Here is a 19,673-nt window from a genome sequence, read left to right as displayed (position 1 = left end):
AGGTCAGGTCCTGAACTGGTGGAAGCAGGTCGGGTCCTGAACTGTGGAACCAGGTCAGGTCCTGAACTGGTGAAAGCAGGTCAGGTCCTGAACTGTGGAACCAGGTCAGGTCCTGAACTGGTGGAAGCAGGTCAGGTCCTGAACTGGTGGAAGTAGGTCGGGTCCTGAACTGTGAAACCAGGTCAGGTCCTGAACTGGTGGAAGCAGGTCAGGTCCTGAACTGGTGGAAGTAGGTCAGGTCCTGAACTGTGGAAGCAAGTCCAGAGAAGATGATGATGATGTTCTATTTGCCACTGAACGATGAAAACGGGAAACTGGAGTGATATTGAAGTTTCTGAGGTGTAGACTAAACGTTCTACAGTTGTTGCTACGTTGTTGGGATAAAGGTGTGGTTTATAGCGTAATTAGCTAATTGTAGTTTCAATATTGAGATTACTGAGAAGCTGATCAGTGCAAGAGAGGAAAGAGGAGAGAGGAGAGGAGGAGAGAGAGGAAAGAGAGGAGAGAAAATTGAGCTTCTAAACGCTGTACACTAAATATACATTCCGCATAACAAATACCACCGCAGAGGAACTAATACATCTATCACTACACCACCTGATACAAATATATACCTGGATATGAGAGAAGAGGGGAATGAAGAGAAGAAGAGAGGAGAAAAGAGGAGAGATACGGGAAGACAGCGAGAGAGAGAAGAAGAGGGCAAGGGAAGAAGAGCAGGAGAGAGCGCAGAGAACCACTGCCTTCACAGTAACCTTTCTAATCTGTGTATGTGTTTTATCTGAAAATTTGCTGCCCGAATAAATTGCAATAAAAAGTGAATGTGTGATAAATCTTAACACTTACCGGAAAATAATCTCGTTAAAATCGCGACTGATTATAGGATGAAAACAAGAGTTTACAAGTACAAACTTGATATAAAGAGAACCTCACAATAATAACAGAAAATAGTCCGGAAATGTTTCCTTGAGTTAGTGTAGTTTATTTGACGTTTCGACTTTATCCTAATGATGCTCAAGTCATTTTCAAAACTTAATCTGAATTAATGAAGAAATTAACGTAATTTTATACCAACCTGTTTCATCAATTCATCAAAAATGTTGCTAATTCATGCTTCACCGATATCGTCATTTAAAGGATTATCAAAATATGTCTTTGTTTATTGTTTTTATTTCTGATCTAAAATAGCGAGAACTTTAAAAACCCATCCCGATACTTTTTAGCTGAACCTCGAGTAATAAATACGGATCCCAAAAAAAATATTATTCTTTCAGGAAATCAACTCAGTGGATCATGAAATAAATATTTACATCATAAACTAGAAGAGATGCTCATCGCGCTGTAGCGGATGGCTGCCGGAACCCGATCCCTATTCAGTGGCTCCACCTATCAGTAAAACTGGGAAACACGATTAGAATCGACGAACACCATCTAACGGAAAACACCAGTAGCTTGATAATCATTCAGCAGAACCAGTTCAACTTGAACTGGTTCGGCTGAATGATTATAACACTTCTCACAGGTTTGAAATCTACGGTTAAAATTAATCCAAAGTTTCAGATCTTGAAATATGTGAATTTATCTGATTGGTTGATTCGATTTGATTTGGTCTGTCCATTACAAACCAGTTACATCTGCCAGGAACAAATCACGGGGCGGAACAAAAATCTCCACCCAGTTCCACAGTTGTAAGTCAACTGAGTAAGTCGACCCATTTTCAATTAATTTATTGTGAATCAAATGTATTAAATCTTATCTGAAAACTGTGTAACTGGGTTAAATGTGTATTTCACTAATTTCAACTCTATCAGTCAAACTTATGAAACTGGATCCTAATCAAAAATAAAGCATCAGTAATTAACAATTGATAAGGAATTATGGAGTCGACAGCTCCCAATAAGGATTATCTTACCCTGAAAGAATATTATCTTGAGGGATCTTTTTACTGGAGTACCATCCTACAAAATAAGCCCCAAAAAAAATTCATGTCTTATCTTCCATCGGGCCCCATTTTTATATTTCTAGTTCCGTCCCTGAGCCGTATGGGTTTGTAGCTAACTTATCAGTTGTTTCACGTAACCGAAACATAAATTCCTGAGTAGAACTCATTAAATAGTTAAACAGCCTTAACTAATAAACAAAACTCGTGTCAGAAATTCGTTAATAACTTAACCATATAAACCAGTTGTTACGTCGTAAATCAGTACGATTCTCGTAAATCCGAGCCTAGAATATCACGTTTTAGCGCAATTTCTAATTTTCTGATGTAAAAACCCACAAGTTTAAACAAGAAATGCAGACAAAATGTTTGTTACTTTGAATTCATGAATTTTGCGAACAGGTAAAATATATCATAACAAAAATACCACCCTTTACAAGAACTTAGTTTGACGGTGGACAATTTTTCATACAATTTCATGATTTTTAACATCTTGTTCTCAATCTTTTATCAAGCATCAATTTTTCACACGAATGTTTCACATTTTTCACGGCAATCCGCTCGCGCTGCGACGACGCAAATTGCGTAAGAAAATGATAAGAATTGATTTTTTCTGAAACGAACAATATTTACCGACCTGGTTCCGTATGCGTGTTATAAGATTCAGAAGCCGACCGACAGCAGAAGATATATCTCTTCACGAAAAATCCTTTTAATCGAACGAATATTCCAACATAAGCAGCAGACATCGCGGGCGCCCTACAACCCTCTTAACACTAACACTTTACACTAAATACACATGATCATCATGAATGAGGAGCCGAGCTGAGGCTATAGTCGTTTACACAACATGAAAACAGGGGCTGATCTAATAATGATGAATCTTCCTCGTATAAAAACAACACTGATCAACACTGATTAACACACTTATAACATCCCCAAGTTTCAACAAGTTGGGCCTTTTATTTGACTCTGTATCTAGTTCCACAGTTGTATGGGAATAATATGACTCTGGACCCAGTTCCACAATTGTGGGTTTAATTTGACTTTGTCTCCATCCGCAGTTCCACAGTTATGTGAATTTAATTTTTCTCAGGATTCAGTTCCACAGTTGTGTTGGCTTCATTTGACTCAGGACCCAGTTCCCACAAATGTTGGGACTTTGACTTTGGTGCCATTGCCACAGATCTAGTTGGTTTCAGGGCACAATATCTCACCGATAGTGGGCCTAATTTGGCATCGAATCCAGATCTTGATCCAGTTCCACAGTCTTATGAGTTAACTTTGAGTCAAATCTAAACTCAGAACTGTGGAGCCAAGTCCTAGTGTTTTAACACTAAGGAGTCAAATCTAGAATATTTACCAACTGCACCGAGGTATGGACACCCGCACATAGAACAACCAACGAAATACGTCGATTTTGGCTGAAATTCAAAAACAGAACGAACTAAAGAGCAGGGACGCCCGCTGAGTAAAACGAAATCTGTTTAACGCGCCGGAAAATTTTACAGAGAAATAACCACACGATAAACTCACTTCATAAAGAGAGGAAATAAACCCGCGGTAAAAACTCGTCAATGAGAATCACCTGTTCCGCAATAAGACAGAATACACAGAAAAAATGGCATCAAAACTAAAAATTCATCAATGACCAAACATTACAGGCTGATAATGTGGGGTTTATTTCAGGGGTCCCCCGCATTAGAAAATCTTAAAACATTTCTTTTTAAACGCACCTATTTCCCATGATCTTACTATAAATTGTGCCTTTTTTAAACTCTTAATCGATATTTCTGTATTGTCTTAATTTCATTGTAAACATTGTAAAAGCGCAATGATTATTTTATAGTATTGCGCTATAAAAGGAAATGAATTATTATTATATTATTATCATTAGAATTCAGTTCCGCTCATTTCTAATCAGAACAATCACCTTTCAAAAACTATTACAACATAGGCTAATACATGTATATTGAATTTGTCAACAGGAATCAGCCATAATATCTGAACATTAAATTTTCAAAATTTTTCCAGGGGAGGGCCCTCAGACCCCTGTTCAGTTCAAACCAAGTTAAAAATGAAACCGCATAGGCTTGGCGCAGACGGGGCAATTTTTATTCACCGGCTACTGCAAGCAATTTTTGAGCAATCGATCGCGCACATTGGAGACGGAGAGGTGATTATCTTTCTGTATCACGTGACTTGTCAAGATGGCCACGGAGGTCACCGTTTTGGAAGTATCACGTGATGATTATTCGCTCTCTCTAGTTGATGGGTTGCTTGTCAATTGGTGTTGTGTTTTATTCTAGCTAACATTCATATCATTTAATGATGTGCAGAATTCAGTGATGTACAGAAATGTTAAAACAGTCTCCTGAAGCTCGGCTGATTTCTACATGATCATTGGTGACATTAGCCAGTCATTTTATTTGCATAGTTACCGAGTATTGAGTTTAGAATGTCAAAAGCTGCTTTCCGGAATTTGTCATTTGTCGCGCAATACACAATAAAATTTACTGATGAATCAATGATAGAAAATCCCAACGCTATCAGTCTTACGGGTATATCCTTAAATTTATGGAGAATTCCCAAACGATCAAGAAAACCAAAACCTTCACAAATAATAAACACTAGAACAACCGATAAAACCATCCTTAAAACCCGCATTTCTCTTCTAGATGATTCATCAGTTATACCAAGCTCTGAACGTCGAGTAACCCGACGGTAAAATGTCACCAATATGAGGATAAAATTTATGACAACTAAAAAGCAAATTGGGATCATGACAGTAAGATACATGAAAAGAAAAATCTCAGAAACTCTAAAGCGCCATGCGTATAAATTGTTGTTCCAATATTGATATTTTTCACCCCGGATCACAATATACGGCCAATTGGCAGGACATTTCATAAACACAAGTTTTTTTTCTGGTATTATTTGGGAAAAATGACCACAAAAACTTAACAGTGAAATGAACGCCACCGCCCAAACTGATATTAACTTCTTGGGAATTTTACGAGATTTTATCGGAAACAATACGACGATTAACCGCTCTAAACTGAGCAGTACAGTGCACCAGTTACGAGTCATCTGAAATATGTAGAAAAATGGCAAGGCGACTGAGATGAAAATCCAACCGAAATTCCAGTCACTCGTGCGAAATACAAGATCTCCCAAAACGGTGTAAACGTACGCAGTTCTCAGCGGAAACAGAATGAATGTAGCGATCATAAACAAAAGATCTTCTACGGCGAGAATTTTGATGAGAAAATAATTATCAGATTTAAACTGTTTTAGAACTAACAACGTGAATGCGTTGAATACTAAACCCAGCACTGACGCCGGTAGATACCAGCATAAATATGTTAAAACATACAATTTGTTCATCCACTGAACAGGATGAGTTTGGTAACTCTGACACCGGTTGAGTTGAGATGTTGTCATTGCGGTAGTTGTGCTAGTAATGTTGTGACTGAACATCTCATAAACTGTAAGCAGCTGATTATTCTATTGCGATACATTTGAATGAATTCGTGAATGAGTCTTAAATTTAATTTAGAATCATCTCCCTGTTCAATTTGTTTGAATTTTGCTAAGCTGCCCATTGTCAATAGTATCAATTTGAAAAATATTGTTCCTACTGAAATCATCAAGTTTACAGAATTTGCATTATTGAATCTATCATATTTCCCCACAAATACTACTGCTTGACTTTTAGAAGTAGTGTGCACGAATATCTGATTTTCTATCAACACTCTTCCAATTTCTTATTCATCACATACATTTCACATGTCTACAAGTTTTGGATAAAGATTACAACACAACAGCATATATTAACACTGCATGTACTTCAATAACATCACTTTCCACTATGAATCCCTGGGTTCGCACGGATATGGACATCCAAAGTTCCCTGGCGCTAGAAATAAGCTTCACACATTCCTGACACAACAGCCCTGCATTATTATCATTTTGTTGATTATAAGTTCCTTGTTTTTGTTCAGAAATGGAAATCTATTCGAGGGTTCTCTAAGGTTAATGAGGTTAGTGTCGTTATCATTTTTCAAGCCAATGGAACAATAATTAAACAGATTCATCAAACTGGGATTCATCAGGGAAATGAATTAAAATCTCAGGTGAAGTGATGGGGTTATCTCAAACTGTGCATCAGGGAAGCGAATTAAACCTCTGATGAGGTTGAGGGGTATCGTCTTATACCGATGTTTACAGAAGATCCCACTGCTCGGTGTTGATGAAGTGAGTTTATATAACAGCTCGTTAAATCAACACGACCCTGAACGGTTCTCTCTCTCTTCCTCCCGCCGCCACCGCGGCTGATGCCCTCTGAAATACCGCAGATACCAACAGACGGTGGAAGCAGCAGCAGTTATAACCAGGACGCCATCTATAGGTAATCAAGAACATTAGTAGAAACGTTTACAGCATATTACAGGAAAATGCTGAAATATCAAACCAGGAAAATCATCACTAAATACTAGTGTTTTATTAGAATATTTCATTGAGTAAAGATAACCCTGCATGTATGCCACCAGCTATCCCAGCTATGCTATGCTATGGTATGCATTTCAATAAGACAACTTCGTCAAAACCTACTTCATTTTCAATGAACTTTCATCCAGATTTTCTATGCAGGTCAGAGTCAAATTTGGCCCATGCTTAAATAGAGAGCGCTTTCAAACGTAAATCACTCACTCGTTATTAAAATGCTATCAAAATGATGCTGTGGCAAGTGAGGTGAGTCATTTCCACAATCAGTTAGTAATTTACACACAATGATTAGACCGGTACTAAAATTTGGCACAGATCTCTGGTGCAATGTTTTTGGGAGGGCCAAACTTAGCCCATGTCAAACAGATATATGTCCCGAGTCAAATACACTCGTGTGACCTCAGCTTACAACTCAAAATTCTGATGCTCCTTTTCAGGATTAACACGGTCAATTCAAAACAAGAACTCGGGATTTTTTCCTTTTCGCTCCACGATAAAAGTGCAAACAAATGAATGACGAAGAAAATGAAAAAATGCACCCGGGGAAAACTAGAGAGGAGGAGCAGGAAGAGGAAGAGAAGAAGGAGTAGAGTTGATGAAAGCTCTAATGAACGAGAATATAACATCAGTAACTTGAAATAGCTGATTGAAAACTAAAAATAGAGAGAGAACATTTGTGAAGATTTGGATCGTGTTCTGAGTCCAACAGAGTTTATTGGCATCCAACCGAGTTGTGTACGTGTATACATCAACCAATACAGAAAACACTGACTGAATTTAATCATCAGACTCCGTGAAACTATAGTTAATACATGTGTATTAAACAGTTCCCTCAGTACTTCAACCCAATCTCACAGGTGTGACTATCAATTCTGTTCCACAGTTGTGTGGGTTTAATTGGACTCAGGATCCAGTTCCACAATTCTGTGGGTTTAATTTGACTCTGGATCCAGTTCCACAATTCTGTGGGTTTAAGTTGACTCTGGATCCAGTTCCACAATTCTGTGGGTTTAAGTTGACTCTGGATCCAGTTCCACAGTTGTGTGGGTTTAAGTTGACTCTGGATCCAGTTCCACAGTTGTGTGGGTTTAATTGACTCTTAACCTCCACAGTTGTGTGGGTTTGACTCTCAACTTAGTTCCACAGTTGTGTAGGTTTAATTTGACTCTGGATCCAGTTCCACAGTTCTGTGGGTTTAAGTTGACTCTGGATCCAGTTCCACAGTTGTGTGGGTTTAATTGACCCTTAACCTCCACAGTTGTGTGGGTTTGACTCTCAACCTAGTTCCACAGTTGTGTGGGTTTAATTTGACTCTTAATATCTACAGTTGTGAGGGTTTGACTCTCAACCTAGTTCCACAGTTGTGTGGGTTTGACTCCGAATCCAGTTCCAGTTGTGTGGGCTTAATTAGACTCTTAACCTCCACAGTTGTGAGGGTTTGACTCTCAACCTAGTTCCACAGTTGTGTGGGTTTGACTCCGAATCCAGTTCCAGTTGTGTGGGCTTAATTTGACTCTCAATCTAGTTCCAGTGAGTTTGAGTGGGTTTGAGTTCATAAGCAATATATATGTACAAAAAACAGCAATTTGCTTAGATTTTGGCATATTTTTTTCTATTTCACTAAAATTCAAGATCAGGTTTATAAGAAATTTTCAGATCGTAAAATAGACACTATATGACCCCTCTGTTGAAAAAACCTGATCTAAGGACCTTATAGGTATAAAGTGTGCCACATGTTTTACGGAAATTTTTCGCAATAGGCAAACGAATTGGAAGTATGACATCATCAGCTACAAACATTGTACTTCTTGAAAACTCCTGACAACGCCCTGAATGAGACCGATGAAATCAGTGATTGATAGCGGGTGTGAATAGAGTCACCACACCTGACTGGTCACCACGGCTAACTCGATCGCCACACTGACCAGACAAACTTACAGAGAAAACCACCAGAACTCGGTGGTCGAGTGGGTAGATACAAAGCTGACTGGCGAGAGGCACGGTTCAAATCCCAAGTTCCTGTTCCATGTTGTTGGCTTATTGATGAAATGGAAATATTTTATTCTAAGAATGAGAACTGCCTTAAGTATTCCCGGTTACTGTCCAGTGTATTCATGTATTTGAATGAAGAACTGATGCTGTGTTTGCCCTGTATGGAACTGATAGACATTTTCCAACCTGTTCAGATGTTTTACTATAACATATATTCCACCATTTACAATGAATTCTTGTACAACGAATATTCATTTTTAATCTAGTTGCATTTATATTCTACACAATAATAAACAGTCACAAAATCTGAGTAAATTGCGTTAGATTTCTGAGAATTCATTTTATATTTACAGTTAACAATACATTTTACAAATGGATTGTAGCTATAAATATACATATATAATAGACTTAGTGATATCTTTATAGTAAATTAATTTTCCGATATGTGAGAAGACCCTGTCAGTTCCAGAACATTCTCAGACATTCAGTGCACACTCAGAGTCAGGACACTCAGATAGTCGGTGCACTCTCAGACAGGACACTCTCAGACACTCGCACTTTCAGACAGTCAGGACACTCTCAGATAGTCGGTGCACGCTCAGACAGGACACTCTCAGACACTCGCACTTTCAGACAGTCAGGACACTCTCAGATAGTCGGTGCACGCTCAGACAGGACACTCTCAGACACTCGCACTTTCAGACAGTCAGGACACTCTCAGATAGTAGTACACTATGGGATAGTTGGTACACTCTCAGCTACGAGCAAGATTATTGCTTGTAGCTCTCGAACACTCTCATTTGATCATCAGGAGTCATGAATTCTACTCAGATGCAAATCGGTCGAACTTATAACAGTTACATGGTTATCATGTCCGTGGTGAACAGGTCTGGAATCTACCGTACTGTGACACTGATCATTCTGCCTATCTTATTCCTGTTTGGAGCCTTTGGAAATTCGACTACTTTCCTAATAATGATAAGTCACAGATTCCGCAGTTTATCTTACGCGAACTATCTGATCATTTTGTGTCTCAGTGATTTCACGTTCTGTATCAATTTCACACTGATGCCTGTTTTACAGTTTGTTCTTTTACATGTTAAAGATGATCCTATATTCTTGATGAATTCAGTGATTAGTTGTCAAATATATGAATTTACAATGACACTCGCGTGCAGCAATAGTTCGTGGTTGATAGTAGCGATAACTCTGGAGCGAGCGGCAGTTGTGCTCTTCCCGTTCTCATCTCGTTTGATATGTACACCGAGATTCGCTAGGTTTGCTATATTGATAATTATTGCGGTAAATGCACTAGTTCTAAACCTTATTCCTACTTTTTCGATACATACGACTGACCAGTTTTTCGGATGTTACCACACATTATGCGACCAAATATTCTATTTCGGCTTAATCGTAGTCTACGTGTTTGTCCTACCGCTAATTTTGATCATGATATCGAATTCTGTTATAATAATTCAGTTATTCAGAGGTTCGAAACTGGTTTCGTCCGACCAGAAAACTACAAAATCGAAACGTACGACAATAATGCTCGTAACAGTTTCACTAGCATTTGCAATATTTACAATTCCAAATACTTTCATTTCATTTTTACCGGTCTCACCGGAGCAGAGAAATTTTCTATATGACATTTCCACTCACTTTGTTACGTGTAACTTTGTCGTAAATTTCTATATATATCTTTTACTGGGACGAGAAATTCGCGAATATTTCTGCATGAAAATCCGCTGTAGAAATTCAGTCAAATAACTGTTGACTTAAACTTTGATACGACATTTCCGATTATTCAGTATAAAGGAGTCTGCTTTCCAGTTCTGTCTCGATAATCTTAAACAAATAGTGATCAGTATTCGATCTAATCTATAAGGAGAAATTGAACACTTACAGAACCTACCATTTTACAAGCAATTCAATTCGATATAAACATGTATCATTCCAGCTAACAGACGTAAACCTAATCCTTTGCTAAAACGACCGGTTTAAAATGTGCCGTGCTTTTATTTTCCTTCACAGCAATTACCAATATACACAGCTTGATTTTTTGACGCTGTTAAAACCGTTATAATAATGTTTAAATACATTGATACTGCATTATCTTAAGGGGTTCTGTGTGATGTGCGCTACATCATCAATATTGGCGTTTCAAAATAACAATTACAATTGTGAATTTTGGTGTTTATTTTTTTATTAAACACATTTCATATCTGATGAATCTTGATAACTATTTTTGAGAGGACGTGCATTACGTCGATCAATATATCGAGGCTGGACTGTTTGCCGGTCAATTCAATTCAATTATCGATATATTCAAATCCAAAAAAATATTTCTTCATCCTTGATATTACATAATTCATATTATATTATTAATTGTTGACAATATTTGGCAATATACATGTACTTTTTCTAAGGTGTCAATAAGTTTGTTTTCTTGTTACCAAATGCCTAAATAATTGCAGATCTATTTTAGTGAGGATTCACCTGTCATTTTACATACTGTTATGCGCATGCTACTGAATATTAATGACTGAATATTAATGAAATGTCGGCTTTTTGATGAAATGGAAAGATTATATTCTAAGAATGAGAACTGCCTTGAGTATTCCTGGCTACTGTCCAGTGTATTTATGTATTTGAATGATGAACTGATGCTGTGTTTGCCCTGTATGGAACTGATAGACATTTTCCAACCTGTTCAGATGTTTTACTATAACATATATTACACCATTTACAATGAATTCTTGTACAACGAATATTCATTTTTAATCTAGTTGCATTTATATTCTACACGATAATAAACAGTCACAAAATCTGAGTAAATTGTGTTAGATTTCTGAGAATTCATTTTCTATTTACAGTTAACAATACATTTTACAAATGGATTGTAGCTGTAAATATACATATATAATAGACTTAGTGATATCTTTATAGTAAATTAATTTTCCAATATGTGAGAAGACTCGGTCAGTTCCAGAACATTCTCAGACATTCAGTGAACACTCAGACAGTCAGGACACTCAGATAGTCGGTGCACGCTCAGACAGGACACTCTCAGACACTCGCACTTTCAGACAGTCAGGACACTCTCAGATAGTAGTACACTATGGGATAGTTGGTACACTCTCAGCTACGAGCAAGATGATTGCTTGTAGCTCTCGAACACTCTCATTTCATCATCAGCAATCATGAATTCTACTCAGATCCAAATCGGTCGAACTTACAACAGTTACATTGTTATTATGTCTATCGTAAACAGGTCTGGAATCTACCGTACTGTTACATTGGTCATTCTAACTATCTTGTTCCTCCTAGGAGCCTTCGGGAATTCAGCTACTTTCCTGATAATGATAAGTCACAGATTCCGCAGTTTATCTTACGCAAACTATCTTATCGTTTTGTCTGTAAGTGATTTCACGTTCTGTATCAATTTTACACTGATGCCTGTTTTGCAGTTTGTTCTTTTACATGTTAAAGATGATCCTATATTCTTGATGAATTCAGTGATTAGTTGTCAAATATATGAATTTACAATGACACTTGCGTGCAGCTATAGTACATGGTTAATAGTAGCGATATCTATAGAACGTGTGGCAGTTGTTCTCTTCCTGTTCTCATCTCGTTTGATATGTACACCTAGATTCGCTAGATTAGCTATATTGTTAATTACTGCAGTGAGTGCACTGATCCTGTACCTTCTACCAACTTTATCGATACATACGACTGACCAGTTCTTCGGATGTTACTATGAATTACTCGACCAAATCAAATTTTTCTCCTCATATGTAACCTATGTTTTCCTCCTACCGCTAAGTTTGATCGTGATATCAAATTCTGTAATTATAATTCAGTTATTTGGAGGTTCAAAAATAGTTTCGTCCGATCAGAAAACTACAAAATCGAAACGTACAACAATAATGCTCGTAACAGTTTCACTAGCATTTGCAATATTTACACTTCCAAATACTTTTATTTCATTTTTACCGGTCTCACCGGAGCAGAGAAATTTTCTATATGATATTTCCACTCACTTTCTTGCGTGTAACTTTGTCGTAAATTTCTACATATATCTTTTACTGGGACGAGAAATTCGCGAATATTTCTGCATGAAAATCCGCTTTAGAAATTAAAATTACCGTTGACTTATACTTTGATACGACATTTCCGATTATTCAGCGTATAGGAGTCTGCTTTCCAGTTCTGTCTCGATAATCTTAAACAAATAGTGATCAGTATTCGATGCATTAAATAAATCTATAAGGAGAAATTGAACACTTACAGAACCTAACCTTTTACAAGCAATTCAATTCGATATAAACATGTATCATTCCAGCTAACAGACGTAAACCTAATCTCTCGCTAAAACGACCGGTTTAAAATGTGCCGAGCATTTTTTTCCTTCACAGCAATCACCAATATACACAGCTTGATTTTCTGACGCTGTGAAACCCGTTATAATAATGTTTATATACATTGATACTGCATTATCTTAAGGGGTTCTGTGTGATGTGCGCTACATCATCAATATTGGCGTTTCGAAGTAACAATTACAATTGTGAATTTTGGTGTTTATTTTTTCATTAAACACATTCCACATCTGATGAATCTTGATAACTATTTTTGAGAGGACGTGCATTACGTCGATCAATATATCGGGGCTGGACTGGTTGCCGGTCAATTCAATTCAATTATCGATATATTCAAATCCAAAAAACTTTCTTGATCCTTAATATTATATAATTCATATTATATTATTAATTGTTGACAATATTAAGCAATATACGAATTCTTAAAGGTGTCAATAAACTTTTAAGTTTGTTTTCTTGTTACCAAATGCCTAAATAATTGCAGATCTATTTTAGCGAGGATTCACCTGTCATTTTACATACTGTTATGCGCATGCTACTGAATATTAATGACTTCAGGTCATGTCAAAATATATGAAAGCTAAGAAGATATTTCATTTTCTAAAAGATTTTACAGCTTAGATCAGTAACATCATAGGCCTAACGAAATTCACATAATAACAAGTGTTTGATGAACTGAATCATCTGCAATAAAAAATACGACCAGTGCTATTACTCTTTCAAAATATAACTTGTTAACGCCACATTTTTGCAATATTGGCCTTGAGCTGGACCGTATAGCTTAATTGGACAGTTAGCTTAAGAACCGTTGGCTCAAAACCCAATGAACCATCCATCATGAAAAATGCTTTTGAACTACATTTAACCACCACAACAGCTAAAAATAAATTTCATCCTTTAAAAACGTATTGAAAAGTTTGCAAAAGAAAATTGAAAGAAAGCGAAAAAGCGAAAGAAAATTGAGCTTAAACAACTGTTTGCCTGAAGCCCTGTCACCTTACCGCGAATACTAGTGAACCATACAGGTAGAAGTGATTTTTAAATGTCAGGTGTTGGAAGTGAATATAAAAAGAAAAGAGAGAGAAAAATATGTTGATGAACTATAACAAATATGAATGCTAGCTACAAAAATACGACGTATTCAACTCTGGCTGGCTTCTGCTACAAACGAGCTTTACAGTTATCCAGGGAGGTCTTCTGATACATGTAATTATACAGATTGAATAAGAAATACTATAAGCATCAATTGGAAAGAAATGTTAAATAAATAAAGTGTTTTGCTTCTAGAAGTTGCAAGCGAGGCTTGCACAGTCGAGGCCTAGATTCAAAATCGTAGTCTAAAAGACCATCTTAGTTCTATATAGCTAATCATACAAAGATTTTTAATAGCACTTCTAGACTTGGGTCGTAACTGTGGGACTGGACCAATGAAATTTGGGAACAGGGAGCATTGTGTAGCCTATCAAGACCAGTCACATCCAAAAATGGGTATCATGGTAATGAAAACTAGTCCTACAACCAAGAAGGCTCGAATATTAGTATATCCAACAGAACATAGGGTGCTGGAGCACATCAGATTTATTACACTGGGGCCAGTTTCATTCTGACCAGTCTAAGACTAACTTATTTCTATAGCCAATCTAACTTAAGACTATTCCTGGGATCTAAGACCACTAATGGAGTTAAGTCTGCCCAGGGCCCAGTTTCACAAAAAAGGTTAACTGAATTTGTTGGTGTAATTGCCATTGGTTTACTTCATGTTTTCAAAGAGGACAACAGTTCAAACTTAACCGCTTTAGGTTTAAACTTTTCGTGAAACTGGTCCCAGTTCCTTAGTTTATCTAAATAAAAATTCCAATGAGAAATGCAGAAAAGCTGGGTTACTGCACATCCTTAAACTCCGACCCCTGAACTCAAATCTAGAGTATATACCGTAGAGTTGATTTGTTGATTCAACTTCAGTTGAATGTTTTGACGATTTGCTTAAGTTCTTAAACGAAACTATCTGCCGGCAGTGATATCCGTACAAGTTACAGTAAGAACAAGCTTTGATTGATACCAACAGAAACAAGTAAACTTATTTATACAAGTTAGGTAAGCATTCATCGCAATAAATGAAATGACAAGAGAATACAGCTGTAGCTATCAGTACCATCCTAAAACTCTATCCTCATATACCCCCGATCAACATAGTAGAACATCTATCAACTTCTTTCAAATGCAGGAATCAATCTCAACTTCGATTTTTGCAACTTTCACAGTTCGGGCAAAAACCGAGTTAGTAAAACAAAAAACTTTGAAAAAAATTTTCGTTCATACTTTCTGACAGAAATACGCGTTTAAAGCGGGATAAGCAGAATGGAGAATGCCGAACTTTCAACTGCAGGAAAAAATTCTGATGTTTGAACTTGAAATAGGGATTGACCCTGTTGTTATCTATTTGATTGGTAGATTTCGTTTGCTATTTTGATTTGGTGTCCCTTACAGACCCACCACACCAGCCGGGAATAATACAAAGGTTTTGATTTTGAAATCGGAAATCAAAGTACAGATATAGTTGTGTGATCGGCGGTCGAGTTTACAGAATTTTTTGTTTACATGAAAGTACATAATTGGGAAATTCGGTTCCGATGTTAGCGGGACGTTAAGAACCGGCCATATACAGTTTCTTTTTAAAGAAAAAAACCCCAAATATCTTTTTTATACCGATCATTGACCAAAATACGTGATGTGAATGAAACATTTTTTCTCAGCTCAGAGAAAAATGTTCTTCTAAAAAGAAGAAGGTTATGCATCGTATCTTCACAATTATCGGCATAGCGCGAATTTCGAGGCATCAGATTTTCGTGAGCAAAATAAAGAAGAAGTGCTCTTGGTCGGTTATAGTTCACAGTGAAGGCGGAGATGGATGAAAAATCTCGCATAAATAGGCGCTGACACTGTACAAATGTATAACAAGGTTGAAACCTAATCACAGTTACATGAGCGCATATATCAACACCATCATTTATACAAGTGGTTTACCTGAGGGGGCACGGGGGTGGGGAGGAAGGGGGTAAAGCAGGGGAGGGGGATGTTGTTTCACTATCAAACATGTGGGCCCCAGTAATCTCCAACACCAGTAGCAACAGTGTGGTGATTTTACTATTCATGGCTGAGGGCTAGCAATATCCGTATTTCAAAAGCAGTGCAGGCAGGGTTTGGATCGGCGTCAAAATGATCTGATTCAAATTAAACCTACACAACTGTGGAACTTGGTCCAGAGTCAAATGAAACCCACACAACTGTGGAACTGGATCCAGAGTCAAATTAAACCCACACAACTGTGGAACTGGATCCAGAGTCAAATTAAACCCACACAACTGTGGAACTGGATCCACAGTCAGGGTAATCCCAAACTGTCTGACTGGACCCAGAGTCAAGTTAGGAAAAACCCACGTAGGGTCCATGATGCTCGAGAGTTGAAGCATGCAGCACTCACCGATTCTATCCTGATCTGCGAACGATCCCGTATTCTCAGCACGTTTATTCTTCTTGGAAAAACAAGGAAAACAGCTATCAATGATTTTCATCGTTTTTCTTTTTATGAAACGAATTCACACCATTTCACGATCATCAACATCAACGAACGAAACGAAGCACCAGATAAATATACATATATACATATAGTGTCAAGAGCTGTTGTTTAGAGAGAGAGAGAGAAATGGAGAGAACTGCAACACTAGAACTCTCACACTTGAAACACTTATCAGTGAGTAAGAGCGTCGTTTTTTTCACTCGTTAAAATCCGAGCATTTTTCCGGCGGAAAAATAAGAAATTTCGATTCGACTAAAAAAAAAACGCCGCGCGAATTTCCGCCGATGAAATGTCCTCGAACGCGCGTTCGTTTAACGCGATCATCCTCAAAAACGCTGCGAACCGGCTAGCGTTAGTCCGTACGAACGAATTAACGAAAATCTTTTTCAAAAACGTTTATGTAAAAATTCACTTTTCACGGTACACTTACGGCTTATGTACAATACAAATGGTCGAAAGCTATCGATTTGTCGAAAGCTATCGATTTTTCCAAAGCTTTCGACGTTAAATCCTCGCAACACTGAAACGTTCTAGTAGATCAAAACACAGACTTTCAAATCGAAATCATCAGTTCCTCGTATTATCGGCGCATCTGGAGGATTGTAACAAACTTCTGATCATCGACGGACGGCCTGCGATCCGTTTACTATCGGTATCGGAATCATCAATCCAACGATTAACAACACGTACGCGGACAGACGGACAACCGTTAATGATTTTATCGCTGTTAGCGCAACGTTAGCTTTTACATACAGATCGTGGCTGAAGCGATAGACGAAAACGTTCTCCTTCAATTAGGACGAAGGAAGAAGAAAGAAGAAGAATCTTCTCGCGAAGATTCTGCATCGAATCTCAAAGAGTCCCGAAATCTCGCGACGCGGCGGCAAGAGGCTGATCCTACCCTACATTATCCGCGTTCAACTAATATCCGCTTAGTTTATACCTCCCTCTCCCCCTCGCAGAAAACTAACTCCGCTAATTAAATCATTCATAAGCGCACGGCAGAGTAAACTAAACCGACGAATAGATGATGATCTAATATGCCAGCGTGCGCCCGGGATAGAGAGAGCACTCACCGCTGTTCTTTCAAATCAAACTTTCCTCTTTGGCGCTGAGTATCGAATTTTTTTTTCGAATCACAAAAAGAGCAGATATTTCGGCGAAGAGGTCAAATTCCGTCCCACTACTAGATTCATCCAACAACTTGTCGATAAATAGTATCGTTCCGGAGCACTAAACTTCGATCACCGTTCTTCTTTCAGAAAAGTACGGAGATTTTTCCGTCGAAAAATGTTCTTTTAAAACAAAATCTCAAACAGCTTGTTGAAACTAACGTTTTAGTGAATGTATTCCATTTTTCAGAAATAAGTTAAAGCACGTGCACCGACTCTTAGTCCAGATACAATTCAGACGCAAAAATAGCGGCGAAAAATCCCTTCTTTACGGTTCAAAGAACTTGAGATACCAGAAAAATTGTTCTAAAAAGTTGTTTTTCAGCAATTTCCCGGCATTTATACACATCCGGTCACCGCAAAAAAAGCAAATTAGATTTGAGTAAAATTAGACGGAAGTATCAAAGAGTTGCGATTTTCGAGTTCATTTTTCCGGAGTGCAAAAATAGCGGATTTCGAAATCGCTGACAATAACTAAATGCCTGTCTCTGTTCGTTAAGCCAAGTGCCGAGGTCGCGCGCGAAAACTTACATTTATAAGCGCGTTAATTTTTTCCTACGAGCGGAGGTGGTGGTGGTGGTAGTATTGACATAAGAGAACAAAATCCTGGCCTCCAATGTAAAACATTAGATATTTCGAAACACCTGAATCAACTTGATATTAATATTATAAAATGAATACATGAAAAATATGTCTACAAAAAATGATGTTTTAAAAATATCTCGGTGCACAAAGTACCAACAATTTTATGGTTACAATTTTTTTACTTTAACTATGAACTACTTTACCTACTTGGTTTCAAAGATTTTTTCAACTCAGAAAATTAGAGATAAGCACTTTAGCAGTAGGAAAAACTCATCAAGAATTAGATCATTAATCGGTATCAAAGATTTCTTTACATTGGTGGATTACGACTCTGGAAAACAGCTAGGAATAAAGGCGTCAAAACTAATTTTAACCACACAAAAAACTGAATCTTAATTCAATGGATTCTTGGTTCAGTTTTTTATGATGTTCAATCTCTAAGCAGTTGTTAAGTTTACTCATTAAAAACATGAACTACTATTTAAATAACTAAACGTACAATTTGAGATAAATCTTTTCTCTAAAATGGGCTCACAACACTATTACCCAAAAAAGTTCAGAAATCAATCCACCATATCTTGTCATCGGCGTTTATGAGATACCTAGGTCGATCGAATGTGAATTCTTTCGCGGCGCAAAATCTTCATAACAACTAAACCAGTTCACTGTAGAGCGCGTACGGGTAGAGCTTCGGCGGAACGCAGGCGTAGCTCACAAACAACACAGCAGCGGATAATCCGGTTTAATCCGGACCAATACGGTCGAGTAATCCTACTAATCCTACTGATAGCGAGAGAGAGTTTATAGATAAAACAAACAGTGTATCGAAGCTACTGCCGGCGTTTGAGGTGAGAGAGAGCCACTGCTGAACCGGGAGAGCAGTCGGCACCGACACTAGTCTGAACCCCTCTCATTCTGATTCTTTTGTTTTACCCCCATCCATCAAACTGTAGTTTAAACACGGGGAATGTATTTGGCAGCATTTTCGGTATTTCCGCTGCATGAACTAATGAATCGCTTTCAATTGACGCGTTGTTTGATGTGGGGAAAAAATAACGAAGTTTATAAAAAGTTCACGCGCTTTTTTTTATGGAAGAATTTAGCAAAAATCAATTCATTATACATTAGAAAACGAAGTAATTTAACTCAAATAGAGTTATGCCTAAACTGAGGGTTTAGGCTTGATGTTATTCCTGTTTAGGAATGGACCAATGATTACAAACTCACTCTGAGTGGCCACTTTTATTTCACCACATCGCTTGCTTTTACCCTGACTATTCCCCGACATGTAGGTCTAGGCTACAGTTTTCCCTGACTCAATCTGCTAAGAATCCAATAAATAAAAACAGTCAAATACTATCAGAATTTTCTGACTGTTTTCTGTTTCCTGACTATTACCTGAAATCCAGGTAAGCGGCCAACCTGTCTCTCTCAGGCCACTTCTATCAGGTTTTTGGGATTTCCGGGTAGAGCGTATTCTGGTTGAAAAGAACGCGCAAGAGATTTCTAGAATATGTAGG

At 37.6% G+C, this 19,673-nt stretch overlaps 1 protein-coding gene across 2 annotated transcripts in view; it reads right to left on the bottom strand.

Annotated features, from left to right (window-relative positions):
- LOC141901305 (glutamate receptor-interacting protein 1-like) overlaps window positions 1-16,436 on the bottom strand; it is a 41,960-nt gene extending 25,524 nt beyond the window's left edge. For both annotated transcript variants that reach the window (XM_074788460.1, XM_074788461.1), the window contains exon 1: window positions 16,301-16,436. In XM_074788460.1, coding sequence (XP_074644561.1) covers window positions 16,301-16,391 — 91 coding nt within the window. In that variant the 5' untranslated portion in view covers window positions 16,392-16,436. The remainder of the gene's footprint in view (window positions 1-16,300) is intronic.
- Between the last annotated feature and the right edge of the window lie 3,237 nt (window positions 16,437-19,673).

The sequence above is a fragment of the Tubulanus polymorphus genome, chromosome 3 (assembly GCF_964204645.1).
Source record: "Tubulanus polymorphus chromosome 3, tnTubPoly1.2, whole genome shotgun sequence".
NCBI lineage: Eukaryota > Metazoa > Nemertea > Palaeonemertea > Tubulaniformes > Tubulanidae > Tubulanus > Tubulanus polymorphus.
Note: the sequence above shows the minus strand (reverse complement) of the source record. Positions and strands in the feature narration are given on the sequence as shown.